The sequence below is a fragment of the Zosterops lateralis genome (assembly GCF_965231275.1).
Source record: "Zosterops lateralis genome assembly, chromosome: 3".
Lineage (NCBI taxonomy): Eukaryota > Metazoa > Chordata > Aves > Passeriformes > Zosteropidae > Zosterops > Zosterops lateralis.
In genome coordinates, this window is record NC_139764.1 from 22,638,184 (window position 1) to 22,653,678 (window position 15,495).

General features: G+C 47.8%; 1 protein-coding gene across 1 annotated transcript in view; it reads right to left on the bottom strand.

Annotated features, from left to right (window-relative positions):
* The window catches only part of EHD3 (EH domain containing 3), a 29,112-nt gene extending 15,750 nt beyond the window's left edge, over positions 1-13,362 (bottom strand). Inside the window, exons 1-3 of the mRNA XM_083858396.1 lie at positions 13,078-13,362; positions 6,265-6,441; positions 1,441-1,538 (exon numbers count right to left, since the gene is read on the bottom strand). Coding sequence (XP_083714522.1) covers positions 1,441-1,538; positions 6,265-6,441; positions 13,078-13,304 — 502 coding nt within the window. The 5' untranslated portion in view covers positions 13,305-13,362. The remainder of the gene's footprint in view (positions 1-1,440; positions 1,539-6,264; positions 6,442-13,077) is intronic.
* Between the last annotated feature and the right edge of the window lie 2,133 nt (positions 13,363-15,495).

The following is a 15,495-nucleotide window of genomic DNA, read 5'->3' on the forward strand; positions in this document are numbered from 1 at the left end:
TTTTTACCTCTGTAACACTTTCTGCTGAAAGGAGGAATGCTTGCACAGCATATTTTTCAACCTTCTCAAGCAGGCTGGCACACCTTGGAATTTCTGATCCCCTAGCAGTGCAGAGGCCCACACTGAAAAAGGTTAATGTGACGGTTTTTTTGTGAACTGTAGCTGTGCTTTATTGACACTTCTTTGCTAGCTAAGGTTCTTGTGGTGGGAAATCTCAGCAAAACAAACAAGACCTGGCTCCAAGCAAGGTGGCTGCTCAATTAAAATAAAAAAGGAAGTTTCCAAGAAAAATTTCAATGCAAAAGTGTCACAGAACTTAGAAACTCATGAGTCATCCGAAATCTTATGGGGCTGAACGTGGAAATATGGGAAAGACCTCAGCACTCTGGGGTAAAGCCTGGTGCTGCTGAAACTCAGCTGTGCACTGTTAATAGGCAGTGTGCATGAGAACTGATCTCAAACCTGAATGCTGAGATTACCGCTCTTGGCTTTCTTCCAATGAAATGATGCATAGCTCCCAGCTTTATCTCAGGAACCTTCCAGAAATGCAAGCTATGCCACCTTACAGAGCAAGAAGGTGACCACAGAGGTCAGGTTTAAAGTATAAAGATGTTGCCCACTTCAGATGGTGAGTCTGAGAGTGACCTCAGAAGTTCACTAGGAGACTATGCTATTCCTCAGTTCCAGTTACTGGGTCTGTAGTGACAGGACAAGGGGAAAAGGCTTTAAGCTGAAAAAGGGAGGCTTATATTGGATATTGAGGAGAAATTCTTTACAGTGAGAGTGGTGAGGCACTGGCACAGCTTGCCCCAAGAAGCTGTGGATGCCCCATCCCTGGAAATGTTCAAGGTCAGGTTGGATAGGGCTTTGAGTACCTAGTGGATGGTACCCCTATCTATGGCAGGGGGGTGGAACTAGAGGATCTTTAATATCCTTTCAAACCCAAACTACCCTAGGATTTTATGATTTAGTGTCCACAGGCTTTCCAGATTCTTCACTGCAATGAGGAACTTGAGTGACAATGGTTCTTAAACCAAATCCAGTCCTGCACTAGATTTAGGAAGCCTGGCCAGTGCAAGAAACCAGGCTGATTACAGTGGGGGCCTTGGCTATGTATCATCAGTAAGGCACTGAAAGCAGTTGTTTCTGCAAAGCAAACAGGTATTATTTGACTCTGATAGAAATCTCTTCCATGGAGAAATACTGGACTGTGACACAGGTACTGCTGACCTTGTCAGCAGCCTTCCCTGAAAACGTTTAAATTCTCTGCAGGAGATTAATCATGTCCCTTTGGTCTCCATTTGCAAAGTTATGCTGTAGCTCTGAGAGGCTCCTACCAGCGCTTTTATCCACAGCTTGTCTAGTTTGAAGTGAAAATCATATATAGTTCCTTTGGTTTTCATTACTGCCATTTAGAAGAGAACTGAACTTAGGACTTACCTCTGCTAATTCTCTGCTTTTCTCCAGAAAGGATTCCTGGCGTATCAATGACACTGATACTTTCTAATACAGGATTAGGTAGCTGGGCACAGACGAACCTGTGTGGAAAATAAATGTGTTTAAAAAAAATGCAAAACACAGTCATGATGTGCTGCACATCACAGGCAGCAAGTGACATGCCAGACTTGGATCTCTCAAGTTTTTGGTTGGAGCTGGGAGCTACTATTACTGAAAGAAATGAGAAAGAAACTAGAACCAAGCAGTTATCTCTGTTTTGCTGCCTCTGGAACATGGGTCTCAGTCATGACCTATGAGAGCTTTTTATATGGGCCCCTAAATTGTGAATTATGGAAACATTTGGGTTTTCATTTATGTGCTGTTTAGATTTTAACAAGAAGTGGTATTTGTTTTCCTTTGGTTAAGCATTCTCTTGTAAAGTCCTGAACTCAAGTGAACTGAAATAACTTGCTTAAAAAAAAAAAATCAGCAACTCTGTAGGACTTTTGTTCTCTTTCAATTCTGGTCTTAAACAGACAAAAAGTGTGCTATTATTGCACCATAGAAGTAGTAAAGCATAGACAGCATGAGATCTGAAGAGGTTGCTGAGTCTATCTTCCTGCCTCAAGGCAGGATCAATCAGGTTTTTTGTCTAAATGTTCTTCAAATCCATAGCAATGCAGACTCACCAACATTTGCTGAGAGTCTACTCCATTACTTCATAACCTTTACAGTAAATCCTCTTTTTTAATGTCTAATCTAAATTTCATATGCTATAATGCCCCTCAGTCATGAACACAGTAGATGTGGAAAATGATTTATTTTTCTCCTCTTGTCACAATGTACACTATTGTCATCCTGCTCCCCTCAGTCTTTCCTCTGTAGAAAACAGTTCTGTGGTTGTTTTCTTCTTTTGCCTATCTCTTCCAGTTCTCTCTAGCTGCCTTTCCAGCTCATTTCTAAATCCCTGAAGATGCTTGCAGTGGTCCTTTGGGTCCTCTCAAACTGCTCCACATACTTCTTCCGGCATGATGCCACAAGCTGAAGTACTCCAGCCATGGCCCTGCTAGTGGTGAGCAGAGTGGATGGATTGCTCCTTATCTCTTACAGTTGACAGTCCTGTTTATACTCCTCAGTGACATGTTTGCTTTTTTAACAGCAGTATGACACTGTTAACTCACATTCATTTTGTAATTCACTGCTCCCCCCTTTGCAGCTCCGTTTATGTGTAACTGCTCTGTAGCTAGTAGTTCTCCATCCTGTATCTATGCAAATCACTGCCTAAAGAAGAGTCACTTGTGCTTTGTGGGCTGCAGCTCATCTATTTCAGCTGCTAGTAACAGCAAAGGACAGTAAAAGCCTGTCTGCTTCCACAGCTCCTAGCATTTCATGGATAGCCTTTTTGGGATGGCATTCCACACAGCTGTAAGGATGTCTGTGTGTGTACATATGCATATTAATAGGGTGGTGTGACATCCAGACAAAAAAACCTGTTCCTGTGGGAGGAGGCAGAACCACAGAGGATGGGGGCTGGCACAAGAGCACTCAGTGCAGTCAAGGCAGATGGGGCCCTGCAGTGCTCTGAGGAGTGTCTGGTTCAGCACATGAACCAGACTATGCCACAGCCCAATTGTTCTACTCCCCTACATTCGACTCTGCTGTGACTCCAAGAAGATTCTGCTAAGAGTGAATCCTCATGGGTTAAAGAGCGTCTCCTCCCCTAAGCTGGCAGCTATTTCAGACCACATATTACAGCTTCCCACATCCCCAGCCTGGCAGGTGGCAACAGGGAGCATTTCTGAATGTGTAATACCTCATATCAAAGAGGGGGACTGGCTTGATTATCCTGTTGAATGCCAAGCACAGCAGCAGAGAACAAAAGGCTCAGGAGGTCATGTTATTCCCTTGTCCTGCCAATCCAGGTCTGGTCTTCATTGTTACAGCCCTGAGTATTCCTTGTGCTGTAAAACTAAATGGGGCAGGGGGATTTTCCACCAGTTTCTCTAGGAAAAGTACTCCCCAGGAGATTTCAGATTTAAGGTCAGAGGCCAGCATGAGTGAATGCATTCTGGCTCTTTTGGCAAAGGTAAGGCTGCTGCCCTCCTGTTGTCCCAGCAAAACTGCAGGACCTCAGGGAGCTCGACCTAATTCAGTCTGGGGCCATGTGAAAGGAACAATGTGGTGCCAAACTAGAGTTTCATTACCTCTGCTGGCAGAGTATAGGGCTGTAGGAGCAACATGTTATCTACCTCTCCTGCTGTTCACAACACAAAACCAGGACTGACTCCACCTTAGCCTCCCACAAGAAGACTTTGGGAATGGGGGAATTCTTGCAATCTAGTCAATGTGATACAAAAGTAATGGGTGAGATTCCTGATTTTGCTCCAGGCCTTTGGTGCCAAACAAGTCTTCCTGACAATAAGGTGCAACTTCTCATTTCTCTGGAATCTTCCCAGAGGTGGGGTTTGGCCAGCAGAGTTGCAGAAAGGAAAACAAACCCTTCTCTCAATGCCCAGGAACAACCTGGGGCAAGAAGAGCAGACCAGAGACAGGATTTTGCAGACCTGCTATCCTCATTTCAGCCCTGGGCAGCCCTATCTCCCAGGTATGTGTAGGTGCTCCATCTCCTAGGAATGAAGGGAGGCTCTGAGCCATCCAATTTGCTTATCTCCCAGCCAATTCCTGACGGTACCAGTTTTCCCTTACTTCCTGGAAAGCAGCAGATTCCAATCCTTACTGGGGAGGAAGTCCCAGCAAAGGGTGGATGCTCACTCCTGGAGCAGCAGGCTCTGCAGCCCATGGGACACAGTGCTGTGGGTTGCCACCTCTCAGCCAAGACCAGTTTGGCCTGTGTGAATGCTACTGCCTCATCCTGCTCTGTTCCTTTTTCCACTGATGCTGACAGTCAAGTCTTTAACCATCCATGGGCAAAGCAGACTTCCTCATGGTCACTCTTATCTCAGTTTAGAGGTGTGGCCCCTGGAGATTAGCTCCCTTCTGCAAATTTCTTGCTCACAGCCTCCTAGCAGAGGTCAAGGCCTTGGCATATATATAGCAGCAACAAGGTATGTGCAAGGCAGAGATAGCTCTGCTTGTCCCTAGTCCAGAAGCCAAGCCCACTGGAGAAGTGTGGGCAGCTTGATCTGGTCCAGTGGGTGCACCAGGACTTACATCTGCTAAATTTCTGGCTCTCTGAGTCAACTCTTGCATGTGTTTAATTTCCTAATTAGCAGGGCATCAGCATCTGCATTTTCAGCATGTGATGCACACACAGCTGAGCCATTCCCCCTTAGCTGTCTCCTTTGTCAGTTCAGAAATCATTACCCCCTCTTTTTGCATGTCAGCAAGAGAAAGGTGTCATTAGCTGCTGTGGCTACTCCCTGCATTGCTAGAAGGACTGCACTTATGCTGCTGCTGAATCACTGCTGTGTCCCTCTGCCCTGCTGTCTGCACAGGCACAGGCTTGACTCTTTCTTCAGGAGAAAGAAGAGTTAGAAAAAGCATAACAAGAGCACAGCATGATCCAGTGAACTGGGTTAATGCATGCAGAGATTCCTTGCTGTATCAGGAGCAAGTTGCACTCAAGACACATCCATCAGGCTAGTTGAAAAGTGTTCGCTTTTTTGCCCCCCATGCCTGGCCTAATGTTCCTTCTCTGCAGTGAACTGTCTGCCAGCTGTGGCTGTTCCTGGCTATTAGCTGAGCTGCTCTGAATTATGTTCTCTTCATCCACGATCTCTGCACTCTAGGCAAGAGGCTTGTTACTCTCTTAGGGCAAATAACTCTTCTGCCCTGGCGTGGGGAGTGGGCAGTCACCTGACCTAACCTGGTCAGGTGCAGATGTTCTAGGCCCTATGAAACAACAAAAACTTCTCAAAGTCTCTCTAGTGCAGGACCATGTTGATGTATTTCAATGATGCTCCTGTGCAGTGATCAGATACTGCTTCCTGTCACCCTGAAGTACTGTGAGGTTCTCCACACAGCAGTGACTCCAGCTAGGTCCCTCTCCTGCCAGCAAGTTTCTCCCCATGCTTTCTCAGCAGGCCCCTTCCCAGCCTCACTACAGCCTACACCAGCACTCCTGTGGTCAGTGCTGGTAGGAGATGCTGCACCCTCTGGACAGTAATTCTCTAAGCTCGGAAGATCAAACGGGAGCCAGAGCCCAGCCCAGCTTTCCTGGCTGTTTGGCTGAGCAGCTGCCATGTTTCCAGTGTCTCCCACACCGCATTAAGGGAAGGCGTCGATGACGGGTGTAGTCAGTTTGTTGCCCTCTGCAGCACAGTCTGTGCTCATCTGGGATATGGGTGTGTGCTGCTGGCTTCCTGCAAGGCCTGGATCCAAAACCTCCCTACGGCTGGGATGGGTCTAGGGGATGGAAAGGTCATGTCAGAGCCGCTGTCCAAACACCCTGCTACTCTTTTTTACAGGAAACACATTAGAGTTGTCATCAATTTGCACCTGAGGTTGTATGTGTAAGGCATGGGAATGGAGAGAGCCTGGTTTTGATTACAAATGAAGAAGCTAGAAATACTGAAGCAGGGGACAAAAAATGTAATGAAGATATTTACTTCTAGTCTCTTGTAGGATAAGCTTAGGCTGTGATGTCATTTTTGTTTTGTTTGTTCAAGTAAAATGAAGGTTTGTTGCATTTGAATTTATCAGCCCTTCAGCAACTGACTTATGGTGCATCTGGTAGGACTGGACTGGCTTAGCATCAGCCATGTGGATGGGAGGAAAAGAAGTGCCTTACTCCTTTACATTACTTGCTGTGCTGCTCATTAGAATCTAACTTTACTCCACAGAACAAGAGAGTTCTTGAGCACTGACCTGTTCAAAAAGGCATTGCCAAAGGCGTTGAGTTTCCTGAACGGTTTTTTGGGATCCACCACCAACGCGTTTCCAGGAACGATTCCTTCCACATCTCCTTGCATAACTGCTATAAAGGAGTCAGTTGTAGGCTCTGGTCCAATCCTCATCCCTGGAAAATCCTGCTCCAGCAGGTACCTGTAAGTGAAAAAACAGGGTGTGGGCATGAGACACGAGCGGCTAAGTCCTAAATGAGTTGTACTGAGGATTGCAGTGTAATTATGAAGCTTAAGAGCATGCATCCTTCTGAGACTATTTATAGCACTGTCACTGAATTGTTTGATAAATGCCTTGGTAGCTTTTCTACTTAGGATCTCAACATTGAAAGCTCATTTAAGGTGGATTAAGAAATTGAGATGATTATAGCTGCTAGGAAGAGATTCTCATCACATTGCATCATTTTGTGTACTTCAATCCTCAAGACATTTGGAGCAGACTTAGCAGAGCAAACTAGAAACAGCAGTTCACTGCAATCAGAGAGTTAATCCTGAAACCCTACTGGCTCTTGGTGCCAATATCAATTACTTCACTGCTGCTCATTTCAGCAGACTCATCCAACTAATGTGCTTACCCCAGTTCAAATCAGTTGCTTAAATTCCAACCTCCCCTGCACTTGACTGAAGTCTCAGTCTCTGTCCTTGTGTGCTTCTGAAATGCAGCCACAGGTCTGCACTACAAACTGCTCGAGCATATTGAGCACTACACACGTGGGTGGAGGAGTATATTCCAAGCTATGTATCAACTAGATATATACTGCACAGTAAGCACAGCATCCCTTATTATTTCCTAAAGGTAGTCTGGCAAATTTCAGGGAAAGACAGTCATCACCCATGGGGATGTAGGGCTTTGAATAGGATGCTGGCAGCATCTCCTAACTGACCCTGCCAAATTCAGGGTGGGTCAATGGCGTGTGCACGGGACAGTTCCCTCTGGCTCGTGAAGGTGCCAAATGCCACCACTGAGATCAGGCCTGTGTTTGGTGTATCTGTGGGTGTAGAAAACCACCTGCTGCTCCTGTGCTGAAATCTAAGACCATTTTGTGGCTTGCAGAAGGTAGCTAGAACTGATCTAGCCCTCAGTATGGGATGGTGACAGAGGTGACAAGTGATAAGCTCTGGCTAGTTACATGAAGAATAAAATGACTACCAGACTATGGAAATTAGTATAATAATGTGCTGCTTGTTGCCAGAGGGTAGCTGGCATTTCCTCTTCCATTGCTTTGACCTAATCCTCAGTAGGTAGAAAGATTATTTCAGAATTGCCAGGGTGTTCATAGTAGATTATGGGGATGTGGAAAAGGAAATAGGAGAAGGACTGGAGATTTTTTCGTGCTTGAGACTGATGTCTAAGCACCAGAACTGGTTCACTCAGGTGAGTCTTAGTGAGGGAAGTCCCTGTGTGAGGGACTATGGGACTGCTGGCACGAAGGCTTGTGATAGCTTTTTAGGGGTTCCTGCTTTCACTGTCATTTCAACATAGGTAATCACTATCCAGTAATTAAGGAGCAACAACAACAACAACAAAACAAAACAAAAAAAAAAAAAAAAGAAAAAAAAAGAAAAAAAAAAGTGCAGGCTATTTATTGATACCATGTCAGCAAATGTGTCTTCAGTTCCTAATGGCAAGGCCAAATCAGCTGGATCTAGAAGTAAAACAACCAGGACGAATCACTGATAATTATATGGCCTTGTACACACACAGTGTGACAAGAATACCTCCACAAATTATATCCATAATTCCCGTAAGAGATGTCCACACCTCCTTTATTGGTGTATTATTATGTATTTTCTTGCATCTTTTGTCCAAGGTGATTTCTAAGTCCCATGCTCACCAGAAGGACACCAGAAGTGACTCTTCTTTACCGCAAAACTCTGAGATGCAACAGCAGCTGTTGAGCAGCTCCTAAAAGACCTGAAATGATCCAGGAAGAGAGCAGGCCTCTCACATCCTATACTATATAGGATATATCCTATTTATTTATCTAAACCTTACGTAGGGGTTTCTCAAACATTCCTATAAAAGTGGATCATTACTTAAGGAAAGCAGACTGCAGGTAGTGCTGGTGTGTGCCACCTCTCTGGCAGCCACAGTAACTCCTCTCTAGTGTGAAGCACCTGGAACAAGGAGGGGTTACTCCTCTCCCACCAAGGGCTCTGTAGACTGTAATATGAATGTTCTTGGCTCAATTCCCTGGGAAGCTCTTTACACTGCACAGGTATTTGTTAGAAGCCACTTGGTCAGACTCTGGAAACCAAGTTTGTGCCTCCTAGATGGCAATTCAGACACCAGCCCCTGACAGACACTGCTGTCAAGCCAGTGGCTTTACACAGATGGGAATTTGCTGAATCCAGAGAAATAGATCTTTGCATTTTCCCCATGCAAATACTAGAGAGAAAAGAAATAGGCAGCCTTACCAACTGTCAAATACAACAAGTGAAGGGCTTTTTACAAAGGCCCCTTACTCCCAATGTCCTTCCTGTAACAACCACCTGTTTTCTTTTTTAGAGGCTTGAAATGCACGTGTAATGTGATAACTTTTGAGCAAAAGTAAAAAATAGTTGAAGGGGGGAGTTGTTTGTTATTTATAGACAAAGCTTCCCAGAAAATCTAACCAAAAGTCCTATGTGTAATAGCAACACTCCTCCAGACAGCCTGCTTGAAAGAATTTTATCACAGCTCCACTCAGCTAACATTTCAAAGCATTTCTGTGTTTATTTCTTGTGTAAGACTTAAAAAAAAAATCACCAAAAAAAAATCCCAACAAATGCACAAAAGAAGTAGCTACCTACCAATGTTATTGACTCATGTGCAACAAGTGGCAGTAAACCAGAGAGATGAAGATTTGTACTGCCCACTATCAGAGCATCTATTTTAATTGAGGCCTCTCTGGGAGGTTCGGGTACATTGTGCAGCAGGGTGTCAGCACACAAGAATCTCATTGTGCCAAGGACAAATACAAGGGGTTGTATTGACACTGCCTGATGGGGGGAAGGCACTTCTGCTCAGTAGTGACACGGCCTGCCCTGGCTACCACAGGCATGCTAGAGAACACATGCAGTTGTCACACTTGTGGGGATTTCTGGGAGAGAAGAGCAAACAATAGCTGTGGAAAACACCAACCACCAGCAAGCAATTTCCTGTGCCAGTGCCAAAAGCCTTAGGCTGAGCTGCTGAACACCTTCAAAGGCTTGGGGGAGTGACCTCCAGCCAGGTTAAGGAAGTCTGTGGACTACCCCAGACAGGAGGGGAATAGGTTTTTTATGACCAATCTGCTTTTTAGAGACGTGTCTAGAGTGGGTACGCGGCTCGAAGCATCATCCTGTTTGCCCCTTTCAGGTCAGGGCAGGAAAGCTGCATTAGTGCCTGGGGTCGCCTTTCCCGGGTGGCTTTCCATGTGTAAGGAGAGGCGAAGGATGTGGGGGAAGGGGCTGCGTGCCCGTGATGAGTCATGCAGGAGCCCTGCAGGATGCCGCTGAGTGAGGCAGCAGAGGTGATGCCGCGGGAGGAAGGGCAGAGCGGGAGGAAATGGTGACAACTGCCCGGTGCAGGCACAGATGAAAAGCTCGGGGCCGCACGGGGAGGTCACACCAGAGCTCTGCGTGTCGCCTCTGACAGCGTGGAGAGGCCAGGACGTGTAAACGATTAGCTGTAGGAGGAAGGGCTGGATGCACCAGAAAAGCAAGCAATGTTGACAGCTAGTAGGGCTCTGGCAGGCTTGTTTATTTTATTAGCAGGATGGCTGGACTTGAGCCAGGATTATTTTTAGAAATGACCAAGGAACCTAAGTTAATTAGGAGAGTAATGTTCTGTCCTGCACTCCCACCCTTTTACAGGAAATATAAAAACCAATAACATGGATGGTTTTCTGTTGGATAGACTGGTCTTAGAAAGGCAGGCTCCAGCGAGATCCTGCAGTGGCTGTCAGATATTCCCAGGCAGAGAATATCCCAGCCTTGCCCTAACCAGCACCGACTTTCAGCCCCCAGCACTGTGGAAAAGCATCAGCCAAATGTATGCTGAGGAGAGAAATGGGAGTGAGCACAAAGAGATGATACAGCAGGAAGCAGGAATGGAAAAGCTGCATTAGCAGTGCTACCTACACCCTTCACATAGCACAGAAAGGCTCAGTTCTGTGTCCCTGCAGCCTGGTTCCACTGTAAACAAGCCATGCTCTGGTCTCACTTCACTGGCTTTGACCCACACAGCTCACCTCTCTCTTCTCTGGCTCAGCCTCTAGCAATGTTTCTCACTGCTGACCTTGACTGCCTTTTTTCTGCCACCAGCTCCTGACAAGAGAACAGCCTCACTGCAAGATGCTGCAGCTTAGGTGCTTCAGAGCCTTGCATTTCTTCCTTGTTTCGCCTCAGATTCCCAAAACAAGGAAAGTGGTTTGGAAGACAGACATTCCTTAGGTAGGTGACTAAGGGTATTTTTTTTTTTTTTGGTAAGGTGTCACGGGATCCAGGTAAACTGGGACTGAGTTCATTCCACATGATTGTTTAGTGGCATTAAGTCATCTCTCTAAATTGCATGGCAGTACATGCAAACAGGATGCAATTTAAGAGTGGAATTGATACGTAAGGATAACCCTAATAATCCCCCTCCTGACAAGATTGTAGATGGAATGTCCAGAGGCTGTTACTTGCTCCACTCTACTGCTAAGATATAATGGTTGTCAACCCTCCCACTTCCTCCCCCCAGCCCCCTTTAACTCCTCCCTGCTCCCAGCTTTAGCTCCCACTTGCCTTCCCACAATAACTCTGGATGCTAATCTGGTGCTTATCCCAGCTCTTTAATGAGCAGTGCCTGCAAGCTCCCGCTGGAAGCCTGTCACGAGCAACACGAGGTCTCCTGGCCTTTGACTGGGAACACACTGGAGTAAAACTCTCACATTTCTATTGTTAGAGACCCTGGGGTTCCACCAAAGTTCTCAACTTTCACCTTCTTAGACACTATTTTTAACAGAAGATTCTGACTTTCTGGAAGGTCCATTTGGCACTCCTGTGAAGCAGAAGCTCCCAAAGCTCCTGGTCACTTCTGCTTGACCGTCATCTGTGTAGGCTCATCCCAGCCCTGTGCCCAGGAAAAACTGGGAGGATACAAGCACGAGTGAAAAGCAGTTGTCAGAGAGGCTTAGATCCACCTGCTGACAAGCAAGGAGGTTGTTGCTGTCATCCCACATGAGGAAAAACTCAATCTTCTTTGGCCTGGAACATGCTCTGGGCACCCAAACTTCCTGCAAGAGGAGCTGAGGCTTACAGGAAAAAGACTTGACTGAACAGAGCAGGGCAAAGGCAGGAAGTCTCTCCTAGCAGCACGCAGGTGAGACTGCAGGGAAACTGATGCTGGCAATCCAGAGAAAAAAATTAGGAAGAGATGCTTTGGTTACACAGCTTTATCAGGAATTCAGCAAATCCTCGTGTTCAGGCTCTGAGTGTCTGTAACCCAGAGCATAAAAAAAAGCTTTACAAACAGGTTTGGTACCAAGTCACAGAACAAAGATCTGGGGTGAACCAGGCAGTTGTACTACCTACCCTCTCTATTTTTCAGAATTGTAACCACCTTTGCAAACACATGCAAAATGCTCATTTGGGTCTTTTGCACCCTTTCCCCATCCACCTGATCTGCTCATATGACAAAATTGAACTCTTAAACTTTGTTTGCCAGGTACATGCCAAGGTAGAAGAAATGCATTCTGTTCTTGGCTCCTGACCAGGAAATTTAGCAGCAGGAATATTACAGCACATAAAAAAAAAAGTCCCTGCATTTTTCAAGGTCATTCCTTTAGAGGTATAGTCAATTTGATTCACCTTTCTCTACTCTTCAGTTCTCTCCTTCACCAAGAAATACTGGTAGAACAAAGGGCTGGCTGCCTGTGGTTCGTGTCCAGATTTACACTGGGGCAATTCCACAGATTTCAACACAGCCACACCAGAAAAAGGCTGGAATTTAACGCTTAGCTTATGAATCACATAGGAAACACGGACAGCGCAGCTTCAGCTATGGATCCCAAGGGAAAGGCTGCTGCAAGTTGAACTAGCAGCATGGCTGAAAGAGATCCCTGCAACCAAGTCCAGCTGGAAAAGTTTAACCCTCTCTGCGACAGTTTCACATCGTCGAAATGAAAGAACTGATCGTAGCTGCTCTTTCTTTACAGCTCGAAAGGAACTTGCTGCTCCCAATATCTCGGCCGAGCAGGACAGAGTTAAAACAGGGCTTTACTTCTGGAGCCCTGAAGAGGGGCAGGTCTCTCTGCACACACGCTTCTCTAAGTGGGCTCTGCGTATTGTCTCTGGGACAGTGCAGAAAAAGACGGAGGCAAGCAGTGTGACTATTGGAAACCGAGGCACCCCCTGTAAAGCTGCCTCAGCACTCAAAAGCCACAGCAAATCGAAAGGAATGGCTACTACAAGGGTCAGCCTGGGCAGTGCCGGCAGGGAATGCTCGGCGCGGGGCTTCCCAAAGCCTTTGCACTTTGAACGGCCAGGAGGGCCCCAGTGACTCACATCTCCACACTCCTCGTCCTGCCTGCGCTCCTCAGCCCTGCCCTGGGCTACTTTTTGCCACGTCGGTGGTTCATGGTACATCTTACACCACCCCGAGCTTGTGAAGGAACGCTCCGCGTTTGAGCGGAGGTGACTTTTCCATGAAAAGCTGCTGAGGGGACGTGAAGGGGGTGACAGAAAGGGGATCAAGGCACAGCACAGGTAGCAGAGACACGTTCTGCCCCACCCCAGTGCCCGGGCGTCCAGGGTGCAGGCGGCCGGATTTTACCTGATGAAGGTGGTTTTCCCAGTGGAGTACTGCCCCACCAGGAGCACCATGGGCTTGTTGTCGAAGTCCGCATCCTCCAGGGCGGGCGAGTGGAACTCGTGGAACTTGTAGTGTTCTTCCAGCGGCAGCAGCTTGGTCTTGTAAAGCTTCTTCAGGCCGTCGCTGACCGTCTGGAACACCTCCGGGTCCTTCCGCCGACGGTCGTCGGTGCCCAGCCAGCTGAACATCTTGTGGCCTCCCGACGCCAGCTCCGCGGCGACCCCCGGGGCCGGGCTGGGCTGGGCTGGGCTGGGCTGGCTGCGAGCGCGGGCTACCCGCGCATCCCCCTCAGGCCAGGCGGGCCTCTCTCCGCTCCAGCGCCCACCCGCGAGGGCCGCCCGCCCTCACGCCACCTGCGCCGGCGATTTCAGCCAGAAAACAGTCCCCGCGGGAGGCTGAAAGGAGCGGCTCGTCCGCGCAGCCCCGGCCCAGCGGCACCGGCGGGAGCCGCCTCCCCTCACGCCGCCGGCTCCCGGCGTGGGCATGGCGCGGAGGCCCGGCCCTCCAGGAAAGGGGCGGGCGCCGGAAGCCGGCGGTTCCTGGCAGGCGCCGCCCGTTCTCCCCGGCGGGTGAAGCCGCGCCGGGCGCCGCCATGTCGGGCAGCGGGGAGGGGCCGCGTCCCGCCGCGCCCCCTGGGGGCCGTTGGAGGGATTGTCAGCCCGGCCGCCATTTTATTTCCTTTCTCGTCTGGCTTGGAAATAGACTTTAAAAAAAAATCCACTGAAATGAGCCGTGCGAGTGCAAATCTGAGAGGGGGCCGGCTGTTCCTGAGCACTGCCAACCTCATCTGGGTCTCCAGCCTGTCACAGAATGGGTCAAGTTGGAAGAGACCACAGTGGGTGATCTCATTCAACCCTCCTGCTCAAGCAGGGTCATCCCAGAGCACAAATAGCACAGGATGGTGATAAGGTGCTTGTGGAATACTCCAGTGAGGGACACTCCGCAGCCTTTATGGGCAATATGTTCCATGTGTGGTCATCAGCACAATAAAGAAGTTCTTTCTTATACCCAAGTAGAATTTCTTGTGCGTCAGTTTCTGCCCTTGCCTCTTGTCTGTTGCTTGGCCCTGCTAAGAAGAGCCTGGCTTGACATCCCCTTGACAGCCCCACTTTAGAAATTTATACACGCTGATGATGTGTGCTCTCAGCTGTCTCTTGGACTGTTCTTTCCTCAGCTCAGGGCTGCACTGCTGCCCCTCACTTGGTGAGGCTCACGGGTCTGGCTGTGCCTGGAGGAATTCTCCATCTAAGCAGGCAAGATGGACAAACTATCTACTGTCCCAAATTCTTTATTCCTCCAGCAATGAGGGATAACAGCACAGGTTTTTCAGGAGTAGCTTGAGGATTGGCCTGTCTTTGGGGCTGGCCACCAGCTCTGCTGCCAGGCTCTCCTCATCTCAACTGCGCAGCTGGGATAAAGCAGATTTTTTTTTCCCTAAAATATCTCCTGAAAGCTTTTTCACTTTAGTCCATCCCATGGGTCCAAAAAATGTGGCAAGAGGCAGTTTTGGAAGCAGTCCTGCCTTGTGGCAGTTCTTGCCCTTTCCCAGCCATTTACAGCCGGGAGGAGCCCAGACCTTGCATAAGCAGAGGCAGCTCTGCATTAAAACCTTTTTTTTTTTTTTTTTTTTTTTTTTTTTAATTCCAGGAGGGGTATGCATGGAGACTCTGTGGCCCTGTGTGCCTGAACAATGATCCAGGCCCACTTCTATGCCTTCTACTGCAGAAGAAGACACTTTCCTTGTTCCCATGATGTGATCCCAGGCACTCATATGTTCTCTGGCATGGCCTGACCCAGGAGGTGCAAACAGTGACTCCGGGGAACAGTTTTCTGTTTTGGAAGAACATAGCAGGCTGACTGTATTTTCTGAAGATCAGACTTCCCTGCTTTCCTGCCAATGCCTAGAGCTGAAAGTGGAACTGATGTTTTGAAGCCTCCTTTAGACCGATTTCCCTCATTTTTTTAGTTTTATAAATAGAGGCTTTTGGCTTTAAGAATTTGATGACTCCTTTCCAGTGAAAACTCCTGAAAATCAAAGGCCGCATAGAATTCAACATGTTTTGGCAAGAATTACTCATTTTGTAGGAAACAACTCGCTTTCATCTTCTAGATAGTTCTGCCATTTAAGGGCTGCGCTCCTCCGATGGCACTCTGGCATTCCTACAGCTATATATGGAGTCTCTTTGGTGCTTGCTTGTGTTATCCTCAGGGCTGAGTAAAGGCCAGGAAGCCTTTGATTGTAAATCTCCCCAGGCCACCTTGGTGCCCTTCCTGAATGCAGCAAATGGGGAGCAAAGCAAGGCTTCTGTTGTGCAGGCTGTGGGAGCTGACTGCCACAGGTATGGCAGAGGCACAATTGTTCCCTGTTTACAAGGTGAG